Source organism: Corvus cornix, chromosome 6 (genome assembly GCF_000738735.6).
Source record: "Corvus cornix cornix isolate S_Up_H32 chromosome 6, ASM73873v5, whole genome shotgun sequence".
Classification (NCBI taxonomy): domain Eukaryota; kingdom Metazoa; phylum Chordata; class Aves; order Passeriformes; family Corvidae; genus Corvus; species Corvus cornix.
Window position 1 is genome coordinate 18,043,508 of NC_046336.1, and position 26,208 is coordinate 18,069,715.

Below are 26,208 nucleotides of genomic sequence, written 5' to 3' on the forward strand. Positions count from 1 at the left end.
CGCATTATGTGGGAAGTTAGGCTGGGGCAAAATAAAATGCCTCGTGCAGAAACTTTATGCAGGGCTTATGTAGAAGCTACTTCACTGCCTTGGTTATGCTGTATAACAGGAAGGAAAATCAAGAAAGGCAGAATCAGAAGGTGGGGGTCCTAATTCTTACAGGGACAGTAATTGTTGCCTACTTGATCTGTAGGGGTCCATTTGTGTTGTTGACAGTATCTGACAGAGAAGGTGGAGTGGCAGCTTGTTTGTCTTGTGCCAGTAGGTGGAATGATGCCTACAAAGCAGTCTGCTCTGTGGTACACTTCTGCATCCCAGGTGATTGACACCAATTAAGCTATTTTTGTGGCCTTTTTATCTCAGTTCCTGTTGAGATGGTGTGTAATTAAAATACCTGGAGGAGAAATTAGAAATTCATACATTGAAAATCATTCCATGTTCTCTATTATTCAATGCAAATTGCAATTCTAATTAACAGCAGGATACAGAGTTTGCCATTGGTAATTAAGTTTTCTCCTGAAGTCTACAGCTGAAAACTGACTGTGCATATCTGAATATGTGATGATGTTGATATTTGAGAGGTATATTTAGATTTCTGAGATTTGGCACCCACCATACTGATGAGGGAAATGGTAACAAAATAAAGTAGTTTTGGGTCCTACTTGAAAGTTTGGCAGTGTAGTTGCAGCCGTCCACTCTGGAAACACTTAGCAAGAGAGAACTGTGGATGTTACCGTGTCCATGGCGTTGCACTGACCTGGACAAAAAGATTGGTGGTCTTGATTTTGCAGTGGAGGGCCTGTTAGATCTGTGTTTACTACTGCTAGATGTATGGAGCGTAGCTGAGAGCATGCAGTTACTTGTAGATAACTGTCTTTTGGAACATGAGAGAGATCCCCCCCCACTTATTGAGGGGTGAGAAACAATAAATGTCTTTTCTAAACTGTCTTTCCAAAGGAGTGCCCAGAATGATAAAATTGCTTGCTTTCTTTGCATGTCTGGAAGCAGTTGTTTATTATTACCTTATCGCTTGCATTGAAGTCCTTTAAGCACTAAGATGATGATAGGTACATCTGCTTGCCTTTTCCCTGCTGCAGAGTCTCTTTTAGTGTTCAAGTGCAGTTTCAGTCTCCTTGAAAGTGTGTCTCCTCAACTTCTGTGCCTGAAAATAGTTGGTGCGTTCTTCTGTCTGTTCTTCCTGCTCCGTCTCTCCTGAGCACTAGATGGTGCTGGTTGTTTCCAGCTTCTACTTGGTCTCTTGCTGTCAGTGGTGGCACATGTCTTCAATCACTGGAGTGTTAGTTCATCCTCTCAGAGGAAAACTACCTACTCTGTTTTGTTCGTGTCTCCTCAACGCAAATCAGCAAGCAAGAGTCCCCTAGTTTTTGTCCAGCCTGCGAAGCCAATACTGTGCTCTGTAGGCAGAATAGTGTTGAATAAAATTCTGCACATCTGCTCAGTTGGTTAGAGCGCGGTGCTAATGGTGCCAGGGTTGTGGGCTCGATGCCCGTATGGGTCATTCCCTTAAGAGTTGAACTCGATGATCCCTGTGGGTCCCTTCCAACTCAGAATATTCTGTGGTTCTGTAATATTCTATATTGAACACACTCCATGTATTCACAATATACAGCTGCTGTCACACATGCTAAAATCAAGTCTTTGAAAACATTCAAGTTCAAATTTTTTACCTCTTTAAATCTTGTTTTGGTCTTAAAATTGTTATGTAAGAGCAGAACATGTTCTGTATAAGCACATACAGTAATGACTGTGTGGGCAAGCAACTTGGGCATTGGTGTCCACTGTTTCAGATTAACATACTGACCCAGGGCTTATGGACTATTTAGTGACAACTGTCAGACTGTTTTCCTCTTCTCCCATTCTGAGCCTGATAAACTTATTTTTCAAAATATGTATCTTCAAAATTTTGCAATTTTAATGAATTGACATTTTCCAAAAAGTACTAATTGCCTTCCTTGGGTTTACTCCTTTCCTAATTCTACTGATACTATTTTATTGAACTGAAAAAATAGCTTTTGTGGCCTGTCCAAACCTTGATAACTTCCTTTAGTGTCAACAGAGGTATCAGTCAGCTGCCAGTATTTCTAGGCTTGTTTTACAAATGGATTCAAGTTGATGAACTCTTAATTAATGGAGGCCCTCATTTCCCTCATGCAGATACATACTAGCAGCACAAATCTTCAGTAAGCAAGGCTTCTCTGCTTACTGATTTTCTGCTTTCCCTGAATGCTTGACTGTACCATGTCACTGAATTCTTATGAAAAGAGAACATGGAAAAAAGGACTGAACTTTGTTCTCAATTCATGTAACCTTACTGATTTCCACAGTGTTGTGTTCAGCCCAACACTGTATCCCTGCAGCTTGACCAATCCACTTCTGCCTACTTAAGGTGATGACTCATTGCAGGCGAAGGTCTTCGAACTGCATCCAGAGTTTTGTGCAGAAAGGTTGTTAGGCTCCTCTTTTCCCCTGAGGGCTATGAGGCTCTCTGATAGTTAAGAATGTTTTGGCTCACCTTATGTTATCAGTTTAAAACATCTTGAAGGGCATCAGGAGGCACCTGCAGCCTGTAAATTGCTTTTTGCTTTGTTTTCTTTTTTCCCCTAGCATATGCAATGCTCAAGGCTTATGTTTGCATTTGGCAGGTAATGATCCTGCTTCATGAAATAAACAAGATTCTGCCTTTGTTTTATTAGAAGTGTTTGATCCTACTTCGGGTTGTGCTGTCTCCATCCCTCAGTGCTCTTGGGCCCTGGGCAGTTGAAAGTAGGACTGGAAACGGGCTGTGACAGCATACGTGTGTTCTGCTGTCCTGGGATTTGTATTCCAGGAGAAGTTCTGCATTTGATCCCTGATCAGTTGCACCTAGCTGTCTTTAATGTACGTGTTGGCTTTCAACAAGAATGAAGGTTTTTAAAACTTCAATTGCAATATCGTAAGGCCTGCTGTGAAAGGAGCATGTGACTTAAGAAGTTTTGTGAATAGGGCTTTCTGCTAGTGCAGATCATTAAAATGTAACCTCTGACTGGTTTTGAGCAGTCTTCTTTAATCCATTGTATTCCTAAGAGACAAATACAGCAGTTTATATAGGTTGTCCTTTGGGTATAGAAATATGGCTTTGTAGTGTGGTGGCACATTGTAGCTGAAACGTGCAAGGTATCATTTGATCCCCTCAGGTTGATTTTTCAGTGCAAATGAGGTAAGTTTTTGAATACTTCCTGCTGAGACCTTCCAGAGTGAGTTCTGCTATTGAATATTCTGCCTTGAGGATAATACATTGAAGTCCTAAGGTATGTGTATTCAGTAGAGGGTTTTTTTTTTTAAGTATTCTGGTGCAAGTACAGCTTTGTTACATAGAGATATGCTTATCAAACTGTCAACATGATCAATTATGTTGTACCATCTCCATATTTCTTGCTAGTTTGTCAGGAATCAAGTCTTCTGTGATGTTTTGCAGCTTGTGTGCTCTGTTACTGCTCTGATGGGTTAAGCTTTTTTCAGCCCCAGAAACAGCTGTGTTCCCATTTGCAATAACAATGGGTGAATTCTCCACAAGATTTATGCAGTGTCTGGGATCCCTGAGGCTGATAAAGTACTCTAGTAGGTCAGCAGGATGAAGTAAAATAAGATACATGATGTACGGTGATGTCACAGCACACACCAAATTCTAGCAGTAGAGGAAAAGGCCTCAAGCTGTGCCAGGGGAGTTTCAGGGCAGACATGAGGAAGAATTTCTTCACTGAAAGGGTTGTCAAGCACTGGAACAGGCTGCCCAGGGAGGTGGTGAAGTCACTATCCCTGGAAGTGGTCAAAAAAAGACTGGATATGGCACTTAATGCTATGGTTTAGTTGACATGGTGATGTTCAGTCAAAGACTGGACTTGACCTTGGAGGTTTTTTCTAACCCTAATGATTCTGTGATTCTGTTCTATGATACTGACAATCCTGCAAGACAGCACCACTCATGCTTTTGAGGTACCTGTTATCACTGTACCTTCTCAGTAGAATACACTGACTTGGAAATACCATGTGGAAGTCATTTGGGGAAGCAAAGGTGAGAAAACTAAAACACACAAGGCCCACAAAAAGTGTATGGGGGAAAGGGTGGCACTGCTGATATTGTGCTGGTCCAGGATCCAAAAGAGTATATAATTGAGAAACTGCTATCTGGGGTGTTTATGAATGCACTAGTGCCAGTTTGAAGTGACAGCTGGCTCACTGCCAGACACCTGTGAGGGAGGGTTCCCAGGCAAAACCCCCTCTGTATTTGTCTCAAATGCTTTAGGTATAACTAGTGTGCTACCAGTGAGAACCAGCTTGCGTTGGGCTTTCTGAACTTCGTAGGGAGGAGGAAATATGACAAGGATATATTGCCCATAGTGTAACACTTAAGCCTTACACTCAGCTCAAGAGCACCCAGAGCGTTTTGGGTTTTTTTGTGGAAGTTCATTATAAGCTTCCCAGTGTCTCTCCAGTACTCGTTGCAGGGGCTCTGCTCAAGGTACTGTTCTCTAAAGGCAGTGAGGCAGCTGGGATCAGGACTACTGTCTGTATTGTATAGTGTAGTGCATTCTCATGAGCTTAATACTCCTAACTTTTTGCAAGCACTCTAATTGAAATGAAGGATTTCTTCCATTAGGCAGCCAAAGTTCAGGTCATTCATAATGATAGAGTTTTTGTTTTGACAGACTCTAAATGTTTACTTTCTCAAAGTTTGTGTCTTCTGTCTGTTCTAGCAGGTGTACAGGCCTTTAAAGACATTCTTTCGAAGTCTGCCTTTGAATCTCAGCCAGAGCCCCTCGCTCATCTAAGTGAAGTCCACTTAAGATGTTGATCTCCATGTTTCCATGTGGTATCAAAGATGCTATGTATCATCTTGGACTGGTAAAGCACTGTTATTAGTTCTGGGATTTGTTTTTAATCACCAACTGTCAGACAGTGATGAAAACTTGGGGGAAGGAGCAGGAGGAATTTGAGATAATGAAGAAAAGGTCTATGAAATCAAAAGTATACAGTGTTAAAAGGGAATGTGTGTAAGGCAATAGGGAAGGACTGTTACAACCAACCATATGTTATTTGCATTGAAGGGTAATTGTGCAAACTGTAGTGCTTCCCTGAATTTTGGGTTGTGTATTTTACTATGAGAATTTATAAGCACTCTGGCAGCTGCTAACTTGAGAGATGAAGACCCTTGTCTACATTAGTAATTCTGTCCTAGAATAATTGTGTCAAACAGAAAGCCTCTGCTGGCATAATAGTGTAATGAGGAGAAAGATCACCTTTATTAACACAAAGAGAAGTGTCTGCAAAGATCACTATTGTGTGAGAATCCTTATGCTCCACAGAGGCCATAGAGGCTCTGCTTTTACCGAATGTGGTTTGTATATGAATCAGAAAGTCAAAATAATGCCTTCTGGAATGGTTCAGCAGAAGATATTTTCCAGATTAAGTTTCATCTGGTCTACTTTGAGTGGACAGACCAACCTGTTTCTGTCCCTGTGTCCTTTATAGGTCTTGGACACAGGTAACGTGTGTCATGTGTTGTTAATACTCTAGAATATGAAAGTAGACATCCTACCTTTAGTTAGCTCTGTGACCCAAACACATTGCAGCAGAGAATAGAGGAAGTTAGTACAAATGGAAATGTTATGCTTATGATCATGCTTGGTAACGGAAATATTATTGCCTTAGCCCCTGTTCTGAAGCTGGTGGAGGTCTGTAGAAGGTGTCATAATTATGGCTGCAGACCTGTAGGGTGTCTGTCTTACAGAAGGAGATGCGTAAGGATTGGGGAGGACCAGTGAGAATAAATTCAGTGTTCTCCCTTAGCAGTGTTTAGAAGTTACCGGTGTTTCCTCTTGGAAAGCACAGTTTTGCCTTTGGTTGTAATGCCAACATCAGCACAGGGTTCTGTTTTGGTCTTGGTAACTTCAATGAAAGCATTAAGCTACCCATAAGGAGTTATTTCTTAATCACCTTCAACAAAGACATCCTAGGTTATAGGAGTCCAGATATTTTTTATCAAGCTCAGGCCTTTTTGCCATTAGCTCTAAGTTCTGCAGTTAGTGAAGAGTTGTCTCTCTGTGAGCCAAAGCAGATCCTCCCCTCTCTTCTAGAAGCAAGGATTCTTTGAAGTTAGTAAGTGCAAAAGCTTGCATACATTAATAGTAGGCTGTTTGCTCTCTGTATGGTGGAATCTCTTAGGAAAGGGTTCTTTTTACAGCAGTTTAAAGTGCTTTGGGCAGCAAGATGCCTTCAGGTGTTTGCAGTAAAACCACTTCTTATAATCTATGTGTTTAGCTGACCTTCCCCTTTGGGCTCTAAACTGGTGTGAACTGTACAAGAGCAGCTATGGATCCATGGCAGTGCCAGGTAGGAATTGCTGATGTCAGCCAGTGTGCCTACCTGCTGCTGAGAGCTGTGCTAGCACTCCAGTCAATGCTGCCTGTCTACCAACAAAAATGGAACAGTAACAATGTCAGCTTTACCACAACCAGGTGCAAAAGACTGGTTATAAAGGGGCTTTGTCCGTGTGTAAGGCTTGACTATTCAGGGATTTTTTCATGTTCCCTCAGTACTTCAGCCCCAGAGCCCCAAGAGCTTGCTAATGCCTGCAAAGCGAAAACCTGGGAATGTACTCTCTAGCGTAGTGTGGCTAAAGCTGTATTGGAATTTCTAACCAAGCTTTCTTCATTTGTTGATGCTTGCACCTAAAATTCTTCAATTTTTGGAGTTTATGAGAATTTATGGAGTTCCTTTTTGCACTTCACAAGTGCTTTAGGCTGCAGAGTCATTATTTGAAGGGGAAAAAAAGAAGGTAGACACCTGTGAATCTCCTAAAGTATGGCCATTAATATGAAAAAATGTCCAAATGCCAGTGAAAATTACTGTCATAGGAGTGTCAGATGGTATGACTGAATTTCTCTTGGAATTAGTGACTGGAGGGAGAAGAGAAAGCAATGGACTTCGTCAAATCAGAAGGACTTTTTATGAACTCAGTATCTTTTGACTCTTTCTGGACTAGAAATTCTTTAATAGGACAAGGCCCGATGTTTTAAAATGTTATTCCTGACAGGTAACTTTTGATCCTTTCTTTTTTTTAGCCCATGAGGCTTTTCTTAACGGAGCTGTGCTCCATTATAAACTTAGCCTAGCCTGGTTAATGGGAATGCACTTGGGACAGGGCAGCCTGTGAATACAGAATGTGTCCTTTCATGCTGAACCTACCTCTTACACCGTCTAGTGATATATCTCCACTGAACTCTTGTTTTCTGTGCTAATGTCTTCTGTGAAGAATAGATGAACTATAAATTGTTCCTTTAAACGATGAAGGTCTAATTCTTCTCTCAGCAGTTTATTTTTCAGAGTCTTAGAAGCCCAGAGAACTGGAGTTTTCAAAAATATTTCCTTTGTGGTTTATATTAAACATACTAGAAATGTGTATTTGGAGGGCAGGGGATGATGAAGACTGGGGTTTGAAAGGGTGAGGATGGTTTACATTGCTCAGCTCTCACAGGAAAGAAGCCTTAGGGGAAGTAGCGTGTCACTTTATTAATAAATACTAGACTAGAAAATTCACTTTGTAGTTTCAGGCTCTTATAGGAAAGGTAGTAGGTCTTTAAGGGAGTTAGAGATTATATGAACTAAGACTGGTTGTAATGTATTTTCTACCTGTGTTACTGCATTGCCTGAATAGTCTTTTCTTTCTTCTGAGTCCAATGGCTATTGGGAAATCTGTGGAGAGTCATAGGGTGTTCCCACTGTAGCCTGGCAAGCCACTTCTACTTGTTTCACCATGTATTTTGGAAATCATGGGAATAATCCATGCTGAATCTGACTTCAGTTAGAAAGTAAACTTTTCATTTTACAAAGACTCTAAGTTTTCTTGAAAAGACTGTCTAATTTGCCCTAACTTACAGATTATTTGATTGATATGGAGAAGATCATAGAATAAATAATTTTACAGAACAGACAAAACAAGCTTTTACTGGCCAAGCTTGAAAATTCTGACATATTCCTCTGAATTTTGAGCATGGATATTAGTATAAATTCTGAGCTTTTCACGAGTGCACATTTCATACTCGCTGGCTTAGGCCCATTCTCTATGAAGCCCAGTTCACCTCTTTAACAGTAATGAGGCAAGGTGGTGCTAGTGTTTGTGTTCTTCAGACAAGTTTGTGCTTTCTGTGGAGGAGGGAATGGTGGGGAAAAACCCCAAAGCTCTGTAATCCTTGCCTGGTGTCTAGAAAAGCTTCCAAAATGAATGCTTGTCCAGCTCTAGAGATGTAACTCTGACATGGTTGGGAATCACAAAAACCATTTACTTCCTAGTAAAGGAATGATTAATAAATACCTTCAGCTGCTAGTACTCTGTCATATCTGGAATGAATCATTGAACTAGAATAACATATTCCTCTGCCATCCTGCAGTTTTTTAAAATGTACTTGGTTGGAGTTTTTTTCCCCTCAGACAATAAGTGGTTGGCTTAACTAAAACTGAAATCTTTACCTCTGGCTTCCAGATATTTATCATTGTCAAGAAATATCAAAGTTCATTATTCACACAGCAGTGATTAGCAGCTGACTTTTCTTTTCAGTGGTAGCCAGTACACTACTGCATTTCTTAAGAAATGGGAGGGAATGTAAACTTCAAATCAAGAATTTCAGATGGTGAAGCTGTAAGCTGTGGCTGGAGGGAAAAAAAAAGTGCAAAGTAGACAAGTTACTCAGAAAATCTTAGGACACTCAGTCTGCACCAGTGGATTTTACAGGGATCTGTTAAGTACTTGGAGTTTTGGAAAGACCAGCCTAATGGTTTAGTATTTGAAATCCAGATTTAGACATTGAACTCTGGGCTCCTGATTTAATGAACCGTAGTCTAAAGTTGATGTGTACTGTTTAAAGAGAAGACATGCATGGTTAACTATAGGTCTAAAAGGTCACATTGTTAAGACTTACAGAAATCCCACCTTGAAGAGCTCTTGCTATCCAGACTGACTTATGTGTATTAACAGAAATGAGTCTCAAAAGAATCACATTGCAGAGTAAGTGGGTTTTTTTGCTGGAAAAGTGCAAGCATATTCAGCTTTCTTATTGCAAGAATAGGCTAATCCCTACATGAAATTTTTGCTGTGTGTAAATATAAATGCATTTTTTATAATACTAAAAATTATATATAAAATCTCAATTTTATTTGACCCAGACAGGTTTGCTATCTTTAATATATTAATCTTGTGTTGAGCCTTCAAATCCTTCAGGTTGTGTCAGACCTTGTACCTGTAGCAATCAATCAATATGTTAGGGTCTAGGATGTGAGTTTCTAGGGTTGCCTTTATTTAGGCAAAAGATTTGAGTGGCAGTTCTGCACTCTCACCTTCATTAGCTGACTGCTAAGATGATCTGCCTGGGCCTGACTGCATTCAGAAGGGAAGCTAAGTGTGGTTTAGACATTAAAGAATCTTGAATTTCCCATGGGGTGACAGATCTAGACATCTGACTTCTGCATCTCCCAAACATTGCTCAGTTATCTCAAAATGTTTTTGTTTTGTTTTAATTTTGACTGTACCACTCCTCTCCCCCTCAAAAAAAAAAAAAAAAAAAAAAAAAAGGCTTACTGGTTTGTGTGTATGTACTCTGCTGGCCTGATTCCCTGCTAGCTCCTTCTGTCCAGCGGTATGTTTGACAACAGACACGTATTGGCTTAAATTTTAGGAAACTTAATGAGTGCCCTCTGAAGTTAAAATGACAAATGATCTGCAAAGTGCATTGAAGGTATGTAGAGCGTGAATGTCCTGGTTTATATTATTTATATGGAATTTACAGGTTATAAAAGAGGTGGTAGTGGTTATAGTATTTTAGTTTACTAGAGATTAGGGCTCTTTATTTAATCACATTTTCACTCTCACTTCTTTGGTTGAATTTTCAATGAACAACTCTTTAGCTATGATTTTCTTCCCTTAAGGGTTTTGTGTTTTCTGAGTGTATTTTTTTCACATTTTTTCACATTCAAGACTGACACAAATATATATCAAGGGCACCAATACACAGAAGATTTTTCTTAAATGAATCTTTTCTTAATGAGCTAGTGTTGAAGAACTGCTTTGTTTTGGGAGAAATTTGTATTTTGCTGTGAAATTCAAAGCATGGATGGTTCATTTATATGCAAGCTTTGGATGGCTTTCTGAAAGCTGTCAATATTGGCTTTTTTTACTGCTGACCTTCACTGTAATTTTTGCCATCCAGAGCAAAAGTGAGGGAAGGACTGAGTGTTCTTTAGCTCCATTTTGTATAAGTGGTGCTTTTGGGTAATGTCACGCTATGTCCACATCGTAAGGATATCAGAGGCTCAGCCTTCCTCTTGCAGTGAATGCACCCTGAAGATTGTTCTTTTAAATACATGGTGATGGTTACTGCAGGAAATGAATCTCAGCTATTTTCATCTGGTACCATTTAATTCCTTTAGGTAATGTCACATAATCAAAAGGTAAGAGAAACTTTTTGTCAGTTTTCCAAATGTTTTGTGGAAGTAATGAGAGTTTAAAATTGTAATGTTTCAGTAATAGAAACAAAAAAATTCTTGAAATGCTTTGTTGAAGTGGTCAGATTGTCTGTATCAGACATCTGTGCTTAACCCCTCATTAGCCTCTATCTGCCCATGTGATGTACATAATAGTCCTAAAACTTCTTAAATACTCAAATTTCAGTAACTTCTAGGTAGTCTGGGGGGTTCTCTGAGATGCAGCATCTAGCACCTTTCCCCATGGAGCTGACTTGGCTGCCAGGCTGGAACAGCTGGAGAGCAGGGTGCTTTCTCCATCCATTTTATCTACCACTGATCTGACAGTGCCATTAGTAAACACTTTGGCTTTTCCAGAACTTGGAAAACTTACCCTGCTGGTGGCTGCCCGGAGTTGCTTTAGGTAAATGAAATGCAGGAGTGTTGCCAGGAGATTGTCCAGCCCCTCAAGCAGGTGGTTTATGTGCCTCTTCCCCGAGATTAGATCACCCTCTAGCCAAGAAGAAAGGGAAGTACCTGCTGCTTTACAAGGGCAAGGTAGCACTTTGCACAAGAGATGGATTTCCAAGCAGCTGTCAGCTATTGGCACTGTCTGATGATTTTAGAAGCTCAACAAAACAACTGAGATGAATTCTCACACATCTATTCCAGAGGAGCAAGTTGGTACCAGCAAAGCCAGAATACTGGATTTCCTTCAGTTCTCTTGCAGGAATACCTTGAATTTCCTCTAGTATGTTTGGTGGTGGTGAGAAAGTTTTCCTGCCCTGTCCATCCTCTGTCCTGTGTGGGATTTGGTTTTGTTTGGTTTTTTGTGCTAACTAATGAATGCTCATACTCTGGGATTGCTCAAGTGTGCAGTTAACAGCAGAATACTCTGCTGGAGGACCTCTCTCTAGAACATTATTGTAGGGGTTTTTTGGTTTCTTTTGGGGATTTTTGGTTTGGGGCTTTTTTTTGTTTGTTTTGGGGTTTTTTGGTTGTTTTGGTGTTTTTTTTGGTTTGTTTTTTGTTGCTTTTTTGAGGGTTTTTTTTTTTGTTTGTTTGTTTTTGGGTTTTTTTTATGGTTGGAGACCTGGTAAACGTCTATCCTTTAGGTTGTTAATTTTTTCTTTTGGAAGTCCTTTCTGAAGAACTATAGTTGAATCTCAAGAGGCTGGAATATGTACTGGGAGCAGGAGCTGCAGATTGTCATCAGGTCTTGGGTTCAGGCTGTTTCTGATATTTTAACTGTATTAAAAGATGTAGCTCCCTGTTACTCCCCCCACCCCCAAACCTCTTATTTGTGTATCTTTCTCGCCTCCCACCCACACTGTAATTTTTGTGCATTGCACACTGCTATTAAGGAGTGTATTTTTTTGCAGTGTCCAGCCTGGAAAAGATTTTATGTCATTCAGTTGCTTCTTTGTGACATCTAACTCTTAACATTTGATCCAAGCTTTGCAAAGGCAGCCAGTTTGCCTGTGAGTTGGTGTATAACAAAAACTGTGTGACTCTGATGCAGTGCTTAGGGCATTGCTGCACCTGGGCAGTGGGGCTTCAATAAGCAGGGTCCCTGCCGGCTTAAGTGAAGTGCTGCAGGGTCTAGAAAACAAGCCCATAGTGATCAGAGAACCAGCAAACATCTGTTGTAGGGATCTTGTTCTTTCCTTATTCCAAAGCAAAACTCTTATCTTGTCTTTGTGGCTGTTGATTTAGTTAGGTTAATGCAATTAAAAGTGAGTGTGTAAACAAGCCTTCTGAATATTGCTAGAGCGGTGCTGACCTTTGCAAGAATGCAAGGTCCCTGCAACACTCAGTATCTCTGTGGAGACTCAGATATATGGAGAAGTGTTTACTCTTGTGGGGGGATACCATATGACCCTGTCCTGTGCTTGACAGAATTTTGCAAGATGTGAAATGGTCTTTCTGGTATTTTTTTATGCACACTGAAGGTTTACGTTTACTCTCTGTTGCCCTCTGGCCATCTGAGAGCCTCTCCCGTAAAGCAGGCTCCGGTGGCTCTCACCCCTTCAAAGGGGCGACTATAATTAATAAGCCGGTGCGTTTTAAGGGGCAGGGAGCCGTGAAGCGCTGAGTTCTGCCTCGAGGCCGGCTGGAAATACGGGCGACAAAGGCGGGGAGCTCCAGGGCACCAACCTGCCGCTGCCCCTGCGTAGCCTCTCGGGAGCCCGTGCCCGGCCGCCCGCCCCGCTGCCAGGGATGCTGGAGGCGGCCCCGCCTGGCAGGGAGCGGGCTGGCTGGGGCCGAGAGGGACGCTGCCACCTGCCATGGGGCTATGTTCCTGCAAAGGCTGCCGTGAGGAGCCCACAGGTAATTAACCTTCCCCCGGAGATGTGACGGGAAGCTGTCCTTCCCCATGTGTCCCGGCGCGGGGTGCGCGCAGCCCCGGCTGCGGGAGCGCGGCTCCGGACCCGCCGGCCCCGGGCTCAGCCGCCCTCTGCGGGAAGGGGACGGGGGGAGTGCGGAACGAGGCCGTTTTCCCTCTCTGTGCGGTGTTCGGTGTCTGGTCCTTCGGGAGGTGCCACCACTTCTTCTGTGGCTCGAAAAAACTCGGCAAATTAAACCAAACCCTTAAATAATTGTCTTGATGCGATCTTATGCTTTAAACATAATTCTTGGTTCTTCTTTTTCTCCACTAACAAATAAGATTTGATTGGAGGGAAACTGGTTGTTTCTTTTCCCCTTCAGAAAGGCTGTTAACGTGGCAATAGCATTAGCTGACAACCTTTCCTCATCTGTTCTACAGAGCGATGAACTTGGATACTTCCTGAAGGGGCGAGCGCCCAGTAGTCTAGAAGAAACCACTTTAGGCGGCAAAGAGACAGTGTCTCCCAACCCACTTAAAGCTACTGTAATTCTTCTATCTAAGGATTTTCGGTTACTTCCAGGGTGGCCCCTACATGGGTTTGTATCGGGACCAGCCTCTGACATCCTGTCTGTTTTGGGGAAAGTTTGTAGCTGATACTTAGGAGCTCTAAGAATAGGTGTTGTGTGAGCCCAAAGAGAAGTGTAGCTTTTGTCAGTAGAAAGTAGTCTCCTCATAAGAATAGTGTTCGAAAACATTACCATGCTTGGAGTTTGTAAAATGAACACTTAGATGTTTTGACTTTTGACAGCTGAAAATAACTCTCTTTTAATAATCAAAATCCTCTGAAGTTAGATTCTTGAGAAAATAGGGAGAAAAATTGCTTTTTGTGCAAAACTTTGGAAAAAACACCCTTAATAGTCACTACGTTGGAAGTATGATTCAGAAAATGGTAGAAATTTAGCACCCATACTGTTTTGAGACAAAAGGAAAAATAAACACATTGGGGGGAATTTGGTGAACATGAGGCTGCTGTCTGCATCATAGCTGTATCAGGATAAAGTTTATTTATAAAGGTAAGCTTTAAAAAGCTAAAGAAAGCAGTATAAAAGCTAGAGGAAAAGTATGCTGTTCTGAAGTAAAAACAGTAACTATCAGTTATATTAGAAGCATAAACACTGAAATAAATTTTCCCTGTCAGGAGTAGAGAAGGCCAGGTAAAGGTATATCTAGTCTTTCAGTTATTACTGAGTTGACTATGCCCAGATTGTCAGTGTGGCACCCAGTGAATGGATCTGAATTGCCTTCCAAAGACAGGCTAAGGAAAAAAATTTTGAGCAAAATACCCCTGAATTTTGGATTGGGAATACTGTGGGATTTTTCATATGTGTCTGTTTTTAATCTGTTGAGGAAGGGGAGGCTTAGATTGGGTATTATCAAAAAACATTTGTCCTAGTTCCTGGCATAAATCCAGTCACCTCATTCACTTGGGTGAAATTGTATTTATCTTCTTCGGGAAGAGCTTCTACAAACAATGGGTGTTTCAGCTAGCATATTGCATTCAGGCTTGAAAGAACAAAGTATGTTTGTGTTAGAAATGCACATTTGTGTAAATGTTCAGACACTGGTAAAAGCCACACCATCCTCTGAGAACTTGTACAGTCGGGATAGATATTTGTGTTAAATTGTGCTTTTCCTGTGGAACCCTATTGAGTATGTAACACTACCAAACATTTTGAGGACCTCTTTCAAGGCTAGCCCATTAAAGGTCCTGCATGATTCTTTTGTCTTATTTTGAAAAGTTATTTTAAATAATTCCTGTCTAACAGAATAAATTTATCTCTTAGTTGACTCAACCCATGTAGGAGGCTGAAGCTTGTTGCACAGAGTGTGTGCATGTAACTTTGTAAGTCTCAAATTTAATACAGCTTTGCTGTTGGTACTAATATGATTAGGAAGGTAAAAAGTCTATGCCCTGTTTTGCTGATCTGTCACTGTGAGGGAAGACCTGAAGTGCCAAGCTGTCATTTGTATTCTTAATTGGGGACCAAATTTGGCTTTGTATGATGCTGCTGAAATTCATTTGTTCCTTGGTGCTTGGCATGGGTCCCTTTAAAGCAGTAAGCTTATTTTCTAGTGTTTTCAGATGCCTCTAAACTTACAAGATATGTAGAGAAGCCACTGACTTAGATTGCCCCTGCTGCTTTGCTTTTTTGGCTTTAAGGAATGGTTTAGGCTACGGGTGCACTGGCCTTTTGATCATCAGCTTCAAGGAGTTGTGAAAGTATTTTCAGCAGATGTGGGAAGGGTGTGACTGGGGACCTGGGTACTGATAACAGTGTTTTGTGTTATTGCATTTGCCCTATCAGCTTTTTCTGATAGCCTTTTAGCACATCAGGCACAGATAGGGCTAACTGATGAGTAGATTCCTACTTCTTGGAAGTTGCAGGCTGAAGTGGCTCCCTGAATGCAGCAGGTTATCTGCGGATAGCAGAGACAAGCTTAATAAGGGGGTGAGTGTTTAAGGGTATTTGCATTTGTTTAAGACCAGAATGGAAAGCTTGAGTTGTCATCCTTCCCCACTCACCTCCCCTTCTGTCCCTGTAATAGAATTACCCTAGTGGCTGGAAAGGAACAGATTCCTGGGCAGGAATACTGAATAGTCCCTTTACCCTGTCTGTTAGATTCAGTCGGTTGTTGTGTGCTGAAATCAGAATGTGGGAGAAGGACGTGACTGCTGGAAGGAATTGGAAGGGAACTAGAAATAAAATCCTAGTTTCACCTCACCCTGTAGTGCTGTTAGCTCCCAAGTAGCCTGGAACTTGAAGCTGGTGGGAGTGTTTGCCATGTGCTATGGTTGATTATTTGCTGTTTCCTGGGCTTGCTTGTTTCAGTGTGATTGTATTTCTTTTCTTGACATTTTTTATACTGAGAGTTGTTCCCCACCAGATGATCCAAAAAAATCTTGTGCTCTAGTGTTACAGAGATTTCTGCTGGCTTTCCAGTGATGCAATGTAACCAAGATTGTGACTTCTGCCTTTACTTTCTTTAATCTGGTCATCAATTGGTCCTGCTCTGTTTAGGTCTCCTGGGGACACCCACCATGTGTTCACTATGATAAAAAGTTTCTAATTGGTGCAAACATAAAGGATGAAAGAGAACTCTAGCTCACAGGCAAACAGGATTTGCTCTTTCAGTCTTGTCTGGTGTCAGCTGCCAAGGTGTGTTTTCTGTTGCAATTTTGCGTTTAAAAGGATGCAATGTATATATCAGGCTTGCAAGACTGGAAACACTGGGAAAATAGGGCTTACCTGAGATGCCAAAGCTTGCTAGGTTTTTTGATAATGATTGTGCTTTGTGTAAAAGGAATAGAAAAGGAAGTCTTGAAAAAGTCAGTTGCATCTGTTGGATGACCTTAATATATTCCATTGTAGAAGGAAAAGGGGTGAGGATTTAGGAGAAGATCATACTTTGGAAGACTGCAGTTCTTAATGCAAAAAAATCTGTACAGTATCTTCCAGTCTGAAATACTTCAGAAATGTGGCCTTGGGATTCATAGTACTACCTCAGGGCTAAAGAACTAATTTTCCTGTTCAAGAAAAAAAAAAAAAAAGCTAAATTGTTTCCTTTATCATCTTTTTATAGATTCTTTTTGAGCCTCCACAGTAACTAAATATACCTTCTTAGAGAAGTCCAGAATGAGTTCTCACTGGAAGTACTGAGTAGATTTTGACCATACTTTTACACATTTGGCTCTCCCAGGGACAGTTTGATTGGCTGTGCAGTCATGTGAAGCACACGGTAGCACAGTTGCAGCATTGTAGAGTTATGAAGTCCCCAGATAAGAGAGCATGTGTATGAATAAACTTGTGTGCTTATTATGTTGCACACTTTCCTTCCTGTGAGAAACAGTTCTCTGTGATGTGACCTAAGCACTGTAAGAACAGCCCGTGTTAGGTGGGAATGTGTATTAAGTTAGGATGTGAACTCATTCCTCATTTCAGCAGGGTGGTCAGTTTACATTATAACTATAGTAGCAAAAAGTACTTCAGAGTATTCTGCATTCTGTATTTTTTTGAAAACCCAAGACATAACAAAGGAGATAAAGGAGGAATTCACGGTCTCTTCCAAAATGTAAGAGAAAAGTGAACTGATTTTCTTAGTGAGTACAGCAGAGTATGCCACCTGCATGACTCTCAAGCTGGCACTCCCTGGTGCGCACCCAAATGTGCTTCCTCTTCTTTTTCCATGTGCCTGCTAAGGGTGGCATTTGGAAGGTATGTCCTGGGGCATGTGGGAGACTTTACTTATTTTTGCCAACATTCAAAAATTAACTAGAAATTTGAAAAGTTGAGAGATTTGTTTTAGGAAGAAATATTGTCCTGAAGTTACCTGGTCAATTATTACTCATCTAGAAAATTTCTCTGTGACTGGTTTTGTCAATGAAAGCAAAGAGTAACCTTTGACCTAACACAGCAGAGCTGTTGCTGTGTTAGTTGATGGAAAAATACTATTTACCTTTATGGTCTCTACTACTTATGCTCTGAAGAGGAAAGGAATTAACTGATAGCATTTCAAAGGCTTGATCATATGTTTGGTTTCTTGTCTAATTCACCATCTGTTTTTTTGATGTTGGCTGGTTGCTAAGCAGAACTAATTGCAATTCTTTTGTTGAGACACTTCATGAAAAACACTTTTAAATAAAAAATTGTATTTCTACAGTTCTTGATTACTGTAACTTGAAAATATCAGTTTCAATTAAAAAGGTTTATTTCCTCACATATTATTAATAATTTAGCAGAAGTACAAAATACTTTCTGTTGCCCTTTTATTGAAGAAAGTGTTACTTCGTGTGGTGTTGGACCACATCCCTCAAAAATGAGCATGTATGGCATATTAAGTGGAGTGGGATACTTGCAGGACAGGAAATATGGGTCCAAAACCAGAAATGGGGGTACTGAGGGTTCAGCAAAGCAGTGGATCACTACCTGTATGTGAAATGGGGGAACTGTGGAATACTGCTACGTTGAGGGCAGCTGCATGGAGATTTTTAATGTGTAACAACTACATAAGCTGGGAAGCTGAAGCAGTTCTTTCCTTAGTGAGCAGTGTCTGTGCCCCTTCAATGAACTGCCATTTATAGGTTAAACTGCCTGCTGCATTTAATCTGTACACAGCTGAACTAACACCTGAAGATTTGGTAACATCTGCTGTATACATAACCTCTGGCTTGTATTTACTGTCAACAGTCTTGTTACTTGTTGATCTAAATTCAGGCTTTTTCATAGTGAGAGAGCTCATAGATGCAGCATGAACCCCTGCAGTGACATTGCGTCTGCTCTCTGTTATTGATTCACTCACTTGTGACAGAAAAGCTCTCTAAACTGCATGAAATGGCATGTACTCTCTCTTCTCCAACTTGTTTTATATCCTCTCTTCTCTTTTTTCCTAAATACAGTGTTCATGCCTCCATGAGGGCTCTCAGCCTGGCATCCTACCACAGGCAGAACTCGCATTAATTGTTCTTGGGGACATCTTCCAGTGATGGTGACTTCACAACTTCCCTGGGCAGTCTCTTCCAAAGCTTAACTACTCTTGGAGTAATATTCACCCTGAACCTCCCTGACACAACTTTTCCTCTTGGTCTGTCACTAGTTGCTTGGGAGAAGAGTCTGACCCTTGCCACAGCCTCCTTTCAGGCCGAGAGCAATAAGGCCTCCCCTGAGCTTCCTTTTCCCCAGGATGAACAACCCCAGCTCCTTCAGCTGCTCTTCACAGGACTCAAGTTCCAGACTCTTCTCTGGCTCTGTTCCTCTTCTCTGGACACACTCCAGCACCTCAATGTCCTTTTTAAAGTGAGGGGCCCAGAACTAGACACAGGACTTGAGCTGCAGCCTCACCAGCCCTGAGTACAGGGAGACAATCCTGTACTCCCTGGTCCTGCTGGCCATGCTATTCTTGGTAGAAGTCAGGATGCCATTGGCCTTCTCTGCCACCTGGGTACATGCTGGATCATGTTCAGCTGCTGTTGACCAACACCACCAGGTCCTTTTCCCCTTGGCAGCTTTCCAGCCACTCTGCCCCCAGCCTGTAGTGCTAAAATAAAAATCTGCCAGACAGTACTTTGGAGGTTTAAAGTGATGTTGGAAACAAAGGGTGGAGGTGTGGTGAGCACAGCAAGTGTGCTGCCTTTGCTGCTCTGTTAAAAATGACTGTCTAATTGGAGGTCAAAGCAGGTTGGATAAGTAATTAGCTGTTGTTGATTGGCACGATACAGAACTTGTTCATGAAGCAAATAAGGTGCCTGGGTGTTTTAACCAGGGGCTGATTTGGAGAGGAACCCTTTACTGTGGTATGTGAGAACTGAGCAAAAAGGTGGTGTTTGGACAAACTTGGTGGTTAGAAGCTAGTGTGGCAGGGTTTCTTTTCCCTTTCTTTCTTTTTGTTAAATAACAATTGAATAATGATGCCACAAACCATAATCTGTACGCTAGGCACAATACTCAGACTGAAATGGCAGTAATGGAGCCTGTGTCTGGGTACTCCAACCTGCTCGTGGAGCAGCTGTGGGCTGGCTGGTCAAGATTCAGCACTGCTGAATCCCCCACTGCCTTCTGGGGAAGCCTGGAAAACCCAGTCTCTTCTTCCCTAAACAAGAGAGCCCTGAGTGTTTCTGGAAAACTCAAAACGTTGCTGAAGGTACGTTGGTGGTGGCTCATCCGCTGCTTCTCTCAAGACATCCCAGGATGTATCCTCCAGGCTTGCTGTAGTCCCCTGCCTGCTGCAAGTATCAGTCATCCGAAGGGATTGTATGATGCAGTCTGTAAATGACAGGCTTGTTGAAACATCTGGGGCACGCTTGCTGACTTGAAGGAGTTGATGCTTCTGTTTCATGTGTTGAAAATAGCTGTGCATGTCATTATCAAGGGGTCTTACTGTAATTAATATTTGATCCTTTGTTCAAATGTCAACACTGGGTGCCTTGCATCTGGTTTAGGTGATGACTTTGCTGTGAGCAGCTGCTATAAACGAAAGGGTTTTTCAGATGTGTTACTGATGGTGCTTAGGGATGTGAGTAATTTAACAAAAAAATAAGCCCAAACCCTCTGTTTGTTGAATGGCTATTGGAATAATAACACTATTTTGTTGATTTTTATTTATTCCCAGGAAGTATAATATTAGCATTATTAATGCTAATATTATTATATTGCCTAATAAAATCAGGCAATAATGTTTTTAAGGAATTGTGTTATCAGAAGCCTTGGGCGTCTTGTTTTGACTTTCAGAAAGTTGCCTCATGGTATAATCTGGCAATTTATCCCATTTAAGAAAGAATGTTGCTTGACAGTGGGACACTCCCCTCACTGCTCCCCAAACCATTTCCATAAGGTAGGCTTTTCCAGCATTTGAACCAAATTGGACTTCAGGCAGTTTTTCTTTTCTGTCATTAATATTTAGGTTATCGAAGAAGCTGCAGCTAAATGCAAATACAAATCCTCTGTAAATCAACAGCTTTTTGACCCTGTGATATGGGAATTGGCACTTTGAAACAAGATGGTAGTCTTTGTTCCAACAAGTCTGTATTTTAAAGCATAAATGAAACTATTAAAAGGTGCATGACAAGAGAACAGAAGAACAGTGGGTGGTGTTATAATATGATAAGTCTAATAATTATTTTGCCTTTTTTTAAGTGACATGAGAAAGAAGTTCAGGAACTGTTCCAGTGTTTGGCATACTTTGTAGTAGCAGATAGACTCTTCATTTTACTATTTTAGCAGGTAAATATTTTGCTGTTTTCTCATTTCAGCAGTTGCATCAGTGTAGGTAGTGAAACAGCAGCCTGAGAGGTAAGTTTTGCAGCTCTGGTGTAATCAGTGTGTTTCTGAAAGGAATAAGTAATTAAACTTGTTTTTTAACCGAGAAGAGGGCATGTCACATAAAACATTACAGAAGGTATGTACTGTGTAGGTGATCCCCTGACTGTGTTTTCTACACCACAGTTGGTAGATGCTACATGAAAAAATGGGATGGTGGGATGGGGTTTGCCGTAGCTTGACCTCATAGACAGGATGGTCCTTTTGCACTTACAGGAATTCTTGTCTTTAAAAGGTAAGGAGAGAGAGTTGAGTGTGCTCTTTGTCAATAGCTATAAGAGACTTGGGAACTGGTTCCTGAAAGAGCAAAACTAATGAGTTTCAGTTCTGCTTTGGGAGCAGCTGGTGTTGCAAGAGAGGCTCTCTGTCCTCCTACAGCCTTTGCAGCAAAAATGTTATCTCTAGACTTTCAAGGTGCAGTCACATCTCTGAGTGGAAATGGATATTTGGTTATGCTATGATGCCAGGTTTAATGAACTGAGCAAGTGAATCTGGTGGGGAGTTGCGAAATGAATGTAATGAACTATTTGAAATTCTTCTTTTAAATTAACTCATTTCTAACATCTATAAAAAGGCCATTACCTTTCAGCTTGCAAGTATGTGCCAGTTCATTAATAACCTGTGACACTGAGCTAGTAATTGAGGCCCTGGCTGTACCAGGGAGTATGAGACACAACCTTTGCTTCCCAGTAACTTCAGATATGGCTTCTCTTGGCCGTGTCTTGGCAGGACCGTCTGTGATTTAGTTACTGTGAGTTGGCCATTACCAAAGAAATGAATTGGGCTCTGCTTCTGGTCTGAGTCTGGGGGAGGGGGGGGTGGAAATCCTGTATGAAGGACTTTTTTTCCCCAAAATCTTGTTTAATGTTTTGTTGTCAGATGAGCATACACTTCCAGTTTTAGTGGTTACAGCAGTATCCTAGCACTACCCATGATTGGATAGCCTTATCTCCCCCGTACCTTTTGTTTATCAAATCAGAAGTGCAGTTGGTAGAGGAAGTCATTATCTCTGTAGACTGTAAAGTCTTTTTTACTGGGCATCCTGTTTTTATGAGGTTGCTGGGATATGCAGTGAACTGCTGCTGTGAGAGTGAGAAATGAAAAAGCCTCTCTCACCATGGTGTTTTCACCTGTGTTCTTGCTGTTGGGATGGTGTGGATAAAGACTGATATGTGGAGGGTAAGAGAATCTAACAACATCCAGTGGTAAGAGCACTGGTTTGGGAGACTTAAGTTTAGTACCTGGCTTTGCCTTAGTCATTGTTGTGACCCCAAGCCAGTTGCTTAGTCCTATAACTCCTCACTTTTAATTTGTGAAAGATGTCTAATGACACCTGGAATTGAGACTGAACACCAAAGATTGTGATTTGCTCAGATACTGTCGTAATGGGAGTTACATTGTTGTCACAAGTGTGAGATTGTATGTTTTTTGTCTAAGTAAATGTGTTATGGGACAATCAGAAAGAAAAGGTAAACCTTATGGGTTAAGATTAGAACAATTTAGTAATTGTAACAAAATATTATTGTAGTAATACTAAATACACCAATAATATTAATAATAATTTTAATAAAAAGGAGTGGGAGAGAGAAGACAGAATTCAAGAAACCAGTGATGCACAGTACAATTGTTCTCCACCCACAGAACAATATTTAGCCCATCCCAGAGCAGCAATTGGTCCCTTCCAAGTAGTTTCACCTGTTTGTATACTGAGCATGATGTTCTATGGTGTGGAATATCCCTTTGGCCAGTTTGGGTCACCTATCGTGGCTATGATCCCTCCCAGCTTTCTGTGCAGCTTCTCACTTGCAGAACACGAGACACTGAAAAGCCTTTGACTTAAGACAAACACTGCTCAGATGAACCAAAACATCAGTGTGTTATCAACATTATTCTCACACTACATCCAGAAAAACACAGCACTGTACCAGCTACTAAGAAGAAAATGAACTCCATCCCAGATGAAGCCAGGACATGGCATGGCAGTCGAATTACACATGAAGAAATACAGTAACATACCAGTAACTAATCATTCTAGCAGTGCTAGGCAATCTAGAATGTGTGGTTTTTTACTCTTTCTTTGCTGCAAAGTGTTGTGGTTGTAAATGTAATCACACTATTTTGCTCCCCACCTTCAACTGTTTATGATTCCTCTATAAAGTTTTCTGTAGAGATGGAAGCTTTTTAGCAACTTTCCAAGGGAAATTTATACTAAGTATTGAAAGGTTTTGGAAAAAAAAATCAGATGAAACACTGAGAGCAGAGTAAGAATGAAAGCTTTATTTTCCTTGTTACCAATAGTTTTGTGAACTTTTTGAATATCTGATAATGGCAGAAAATTAAAATCCTTAATTTAGAAAAGTTTCTAACCCAAAAGCCAAGACTTGGGAAGGTAGTTTTGATTATGTAAATTGGGTATGTTGTTTAAGTAATTGTTTGTGTTCTTTGAAAAAAAAAAACAAACTCCTGAAGTAATTCCCTTAAATATAGGGACAATGGATAACAGAAGGGCTGTTTTCTACCCTGAAGTGTTCTAAATATCTCATTCTAGGATGTTTCTCGCTCAAGAAGCTGTCTCTGTGCTCATGCTCGTAATCTCCATTCCTTTAACATCCAGTGCATGCAGCCTGCTGCCAGCATCCAGCACCACACCTGTATGATTGATGGAAACTCTTATGTCTTGCTGCTAGACTCAGGTCTGCCTATTTAGCTTCACAGTATTGTCCTTGCACTCTTTAGGGTGAGGTTTATATGTAATCACTGGACTCTGATGTTTGTCCCCTGACTTTCAGGGAAGTTGTCTTTTTTTTCCTCAAATCTTGTCTTTATACTTGTCACTCATACTGTCAGCACTAACTGCTCTTGCTTTTGGCATGAAGCCTTCCTTGTCCTGCAGCAGCTGCTGTCCCACAGAGCCCAGGCTGCCTCTAGTGACACTCAGCAAGGTACTCCAGGGCATCATTAGGAACTCAGTAGGGAGTGAGGTATGTCCAGTTTGTTTCCCACCACAGTCTGCTGCCTGAGGTGATTTTGCCTTGAGTTTCTCTGGATACAAAGGCAGGTGCCTAGGGTAAGAGAGAGAGCAGTCAGTCCCTTAAAGGAAAACTCTTGGATGAAACTTCCACTTTACTACTGTCTCCTCATACCCTGTGAGGACTGGTTTCTTTTCCATATGGAGGGCAGCATCTTCCTGAAGTTAAACCACTTAAGCACCTCTAAAAAGGTGGAATCTGGGACTTTACTCCCATTGCCCAAGGCATGTAGGCCTTTTGTGTCTAGCTCTTGAAGTAATGCTTTGAAAAACCAGTGTTTTGGCTTTCTGTGTGGGAAAATCTGTGTGTGCCAATGTGTGTGCCTTGCTGATTAGCCCACTGGGTCAGACACCCCTCCAGAGCAAAGAGTCGGACTGAAGGGTGGTGGGAGGGAGGGCTTTGACTCCATCAATCCCTTTCTGTCTGTAGCTCTCAGGAATGCTGAGAAACCATATGCAGTATTGTTCCCCCAGCATATTCTCACATGCTTTGAGTAGCTTGGCTGTAAGCAATTCAAGTGACAGGCATCCAGCTTTCCCTTGGGAGGCAAAATATAGTTCAGCCATCACTGTAGGAAGGAGAATGAAATTCCAAGGAAATGAGGGGAATCTGCTTGAAAACAGCAGTGATGTAAAGGGTCTCTTAGACTTTACTGTCAGGGATTTACCCAGTCTCCGCCAGAGACAGACTTGGGCTGTTTTGTACCTACTGATGGTAGCAATGACTTACGGCCTTACTGTATATTTCTGTATTATGTTGAAATTTTCTTATGATTATGAAGATTCAATATTGCTATTTATGTGGTAGAGAGAGACTTCAGTATAGGAGAAACACACAAAGGGAGTGTGGTACTTGAGTTAATTTTTTGGAGCAAAGGAGAATAGACTAGTTGAGAGGCCTTGTAGGCTGTTGAGGGAGCTGGAAAGGGTCCCTGAACACACTGATGGTGAGATGCTTTGTGAATTACTGCTTTTAAACATCCTGGTTCCCTGTTTATTAATACACAATGTGTATTCCTAGATCACCTGACAGTATAAATGTGATTCTTATCCATGTGGTCAATTTATCAGTGTTTATATTGGATAAGGCAGAGCACATAGTAGAGTTTCATGATGGTACTTTATGCCTGTGGAAGTAGACAGTGCCTGATCTGACATGAAGAAGTTTATCCTTTCACAGCATTTTAGTACATTGGAATAAGGCAGAATTTGCACCCTTGTTTTGTATTGTGCAGCTGGGATGTTTTCTGGTATTATGGAAAATGCCCTAAAATTTGCTTTACTGCCTCACAGGACAATAGCCTTTCAAGTCTGTTGGCATCACCCACTCCAGTTTCTCACAACTCTGTATCTTCTTGGCTCTACATTACTGAGCCTCCCACATAAATTCATGGTAATCTTAATCAGGTCATTCCTCTTGCTCACAACGTCCCAATAATTTATCCATCCTGAGTAACTCAACCTGTTAGAGACACAAACTGGTGTTACTGACAGATTTGTCTAGTTCAGGGAGGGTTGAAGAATCATTCTCTTTTGTTTCTCTGATGCTGTAGGTGAGTGGTTGGTAGTGTATAACTGAGCAATGAACATTTTGAGTCAAGGAATACAAATAAACCCATGGAAGTTTGTGGTTTCTTCTCAACAAAAGTGAAGTGTACTCTGACTTCATTCATTTTGAAGCTGTTTTATCTACCTCTCATCTGCTCTCAACACTCCTTTCTGAATTACCTAAAACAGGAGTAATATCATACTTGCAGAAAACTCTGCAGCAGTAGCCTTTTTCTGATAATAGCTAAACCAAAACATGATCAAGGTCTGTTTTCACTGACAGTTCAGTTTCCCTGGACAGAACTCTTGCTGTGCTGTTAGTATCAAATTAACGAGTCTGTTGTTTTCTTTTTCTAAGAAAGCAGCAGTTGCTAGACTGGATCTAACCCAGGGTCTGGTATTCTGTCTCTGGCAGTGGCTAGCACCAGATGTCTCTGAAGTGATAGGGCTCTGGAGCAGCAGGTGGGAGTTAATCTACCCCTACACTAGGTTTTATCATGTCTTTAACAGCTAGAGGTAACTTAAGCTCTGGAAAAGGCATTTTAATAATTCTGCTAAATGTCTGTTAGAGTGAAGTGATCCTTCTGGATAGTCTTGCTAGCACAGGGAGTATACAGTATTTTTGAATCATAAATTTTGTGGAGTTTTCCCTAGTCTTTTTCTTTTTTTTCCCTTTTCTTTTTGGGTTGATGCCTCAGAAGATCTGTTTCCTTTATGTGGTGGTACTGCTCCTGCTTACTGCATTGTCAGTTTTTCTACTTTTTCTTCATAGCTTCTCAGTGAAGTTAACTCCTCTTTCATAAGAAAAGAAGTTTTCTTCTTTGTTGAAGCCAACTCAGCTGCAGTGATTATAAAAGTGCTTTTTGCTATCTACTGCTCTTGGAGGCTGCTCTGCTGAACAGTGTTAACCTGCTGTTGCC

The 26,208-nt window shown here is 41.2% G+C and overlaps 1 protein-coding gene across 5 annotated transcripts in view; it reads left to right on the top strand.

Annotated features, from left to right (window-relative positions):
• The window catches only part of ARHGAP22 (Rho GTPase activating protein 22), a 132,121-nt gene that overhangs the window by 24,678 nt on the left and 81,235 nt on the right, over positions 1-26,208 (top strand). Inside the window, exon 1 of one of the 5 annotated variants that reach the window (XM_019292293.3) lies at positions 11,099-11,263. The exons of 3 other annotated variants lie outside the window; for them this stretch is intronic. Coding sequence is in view for 1 of the 2 variants with exons in the window: in XM_039553657.1 (XP_039409591.1) it covers positions 12,801-12,843 (43 nt within the window). In the remaining variant the exon portion in view is untranslated. Of the gene's footprint in view, positions 1-11,098; positions 11,264-12,602; positions 12,844-26,208 lie in introns of those variants that run through there. One more of the 5 variants, XM_039553657.1, reaches the window with a different exon arrangement.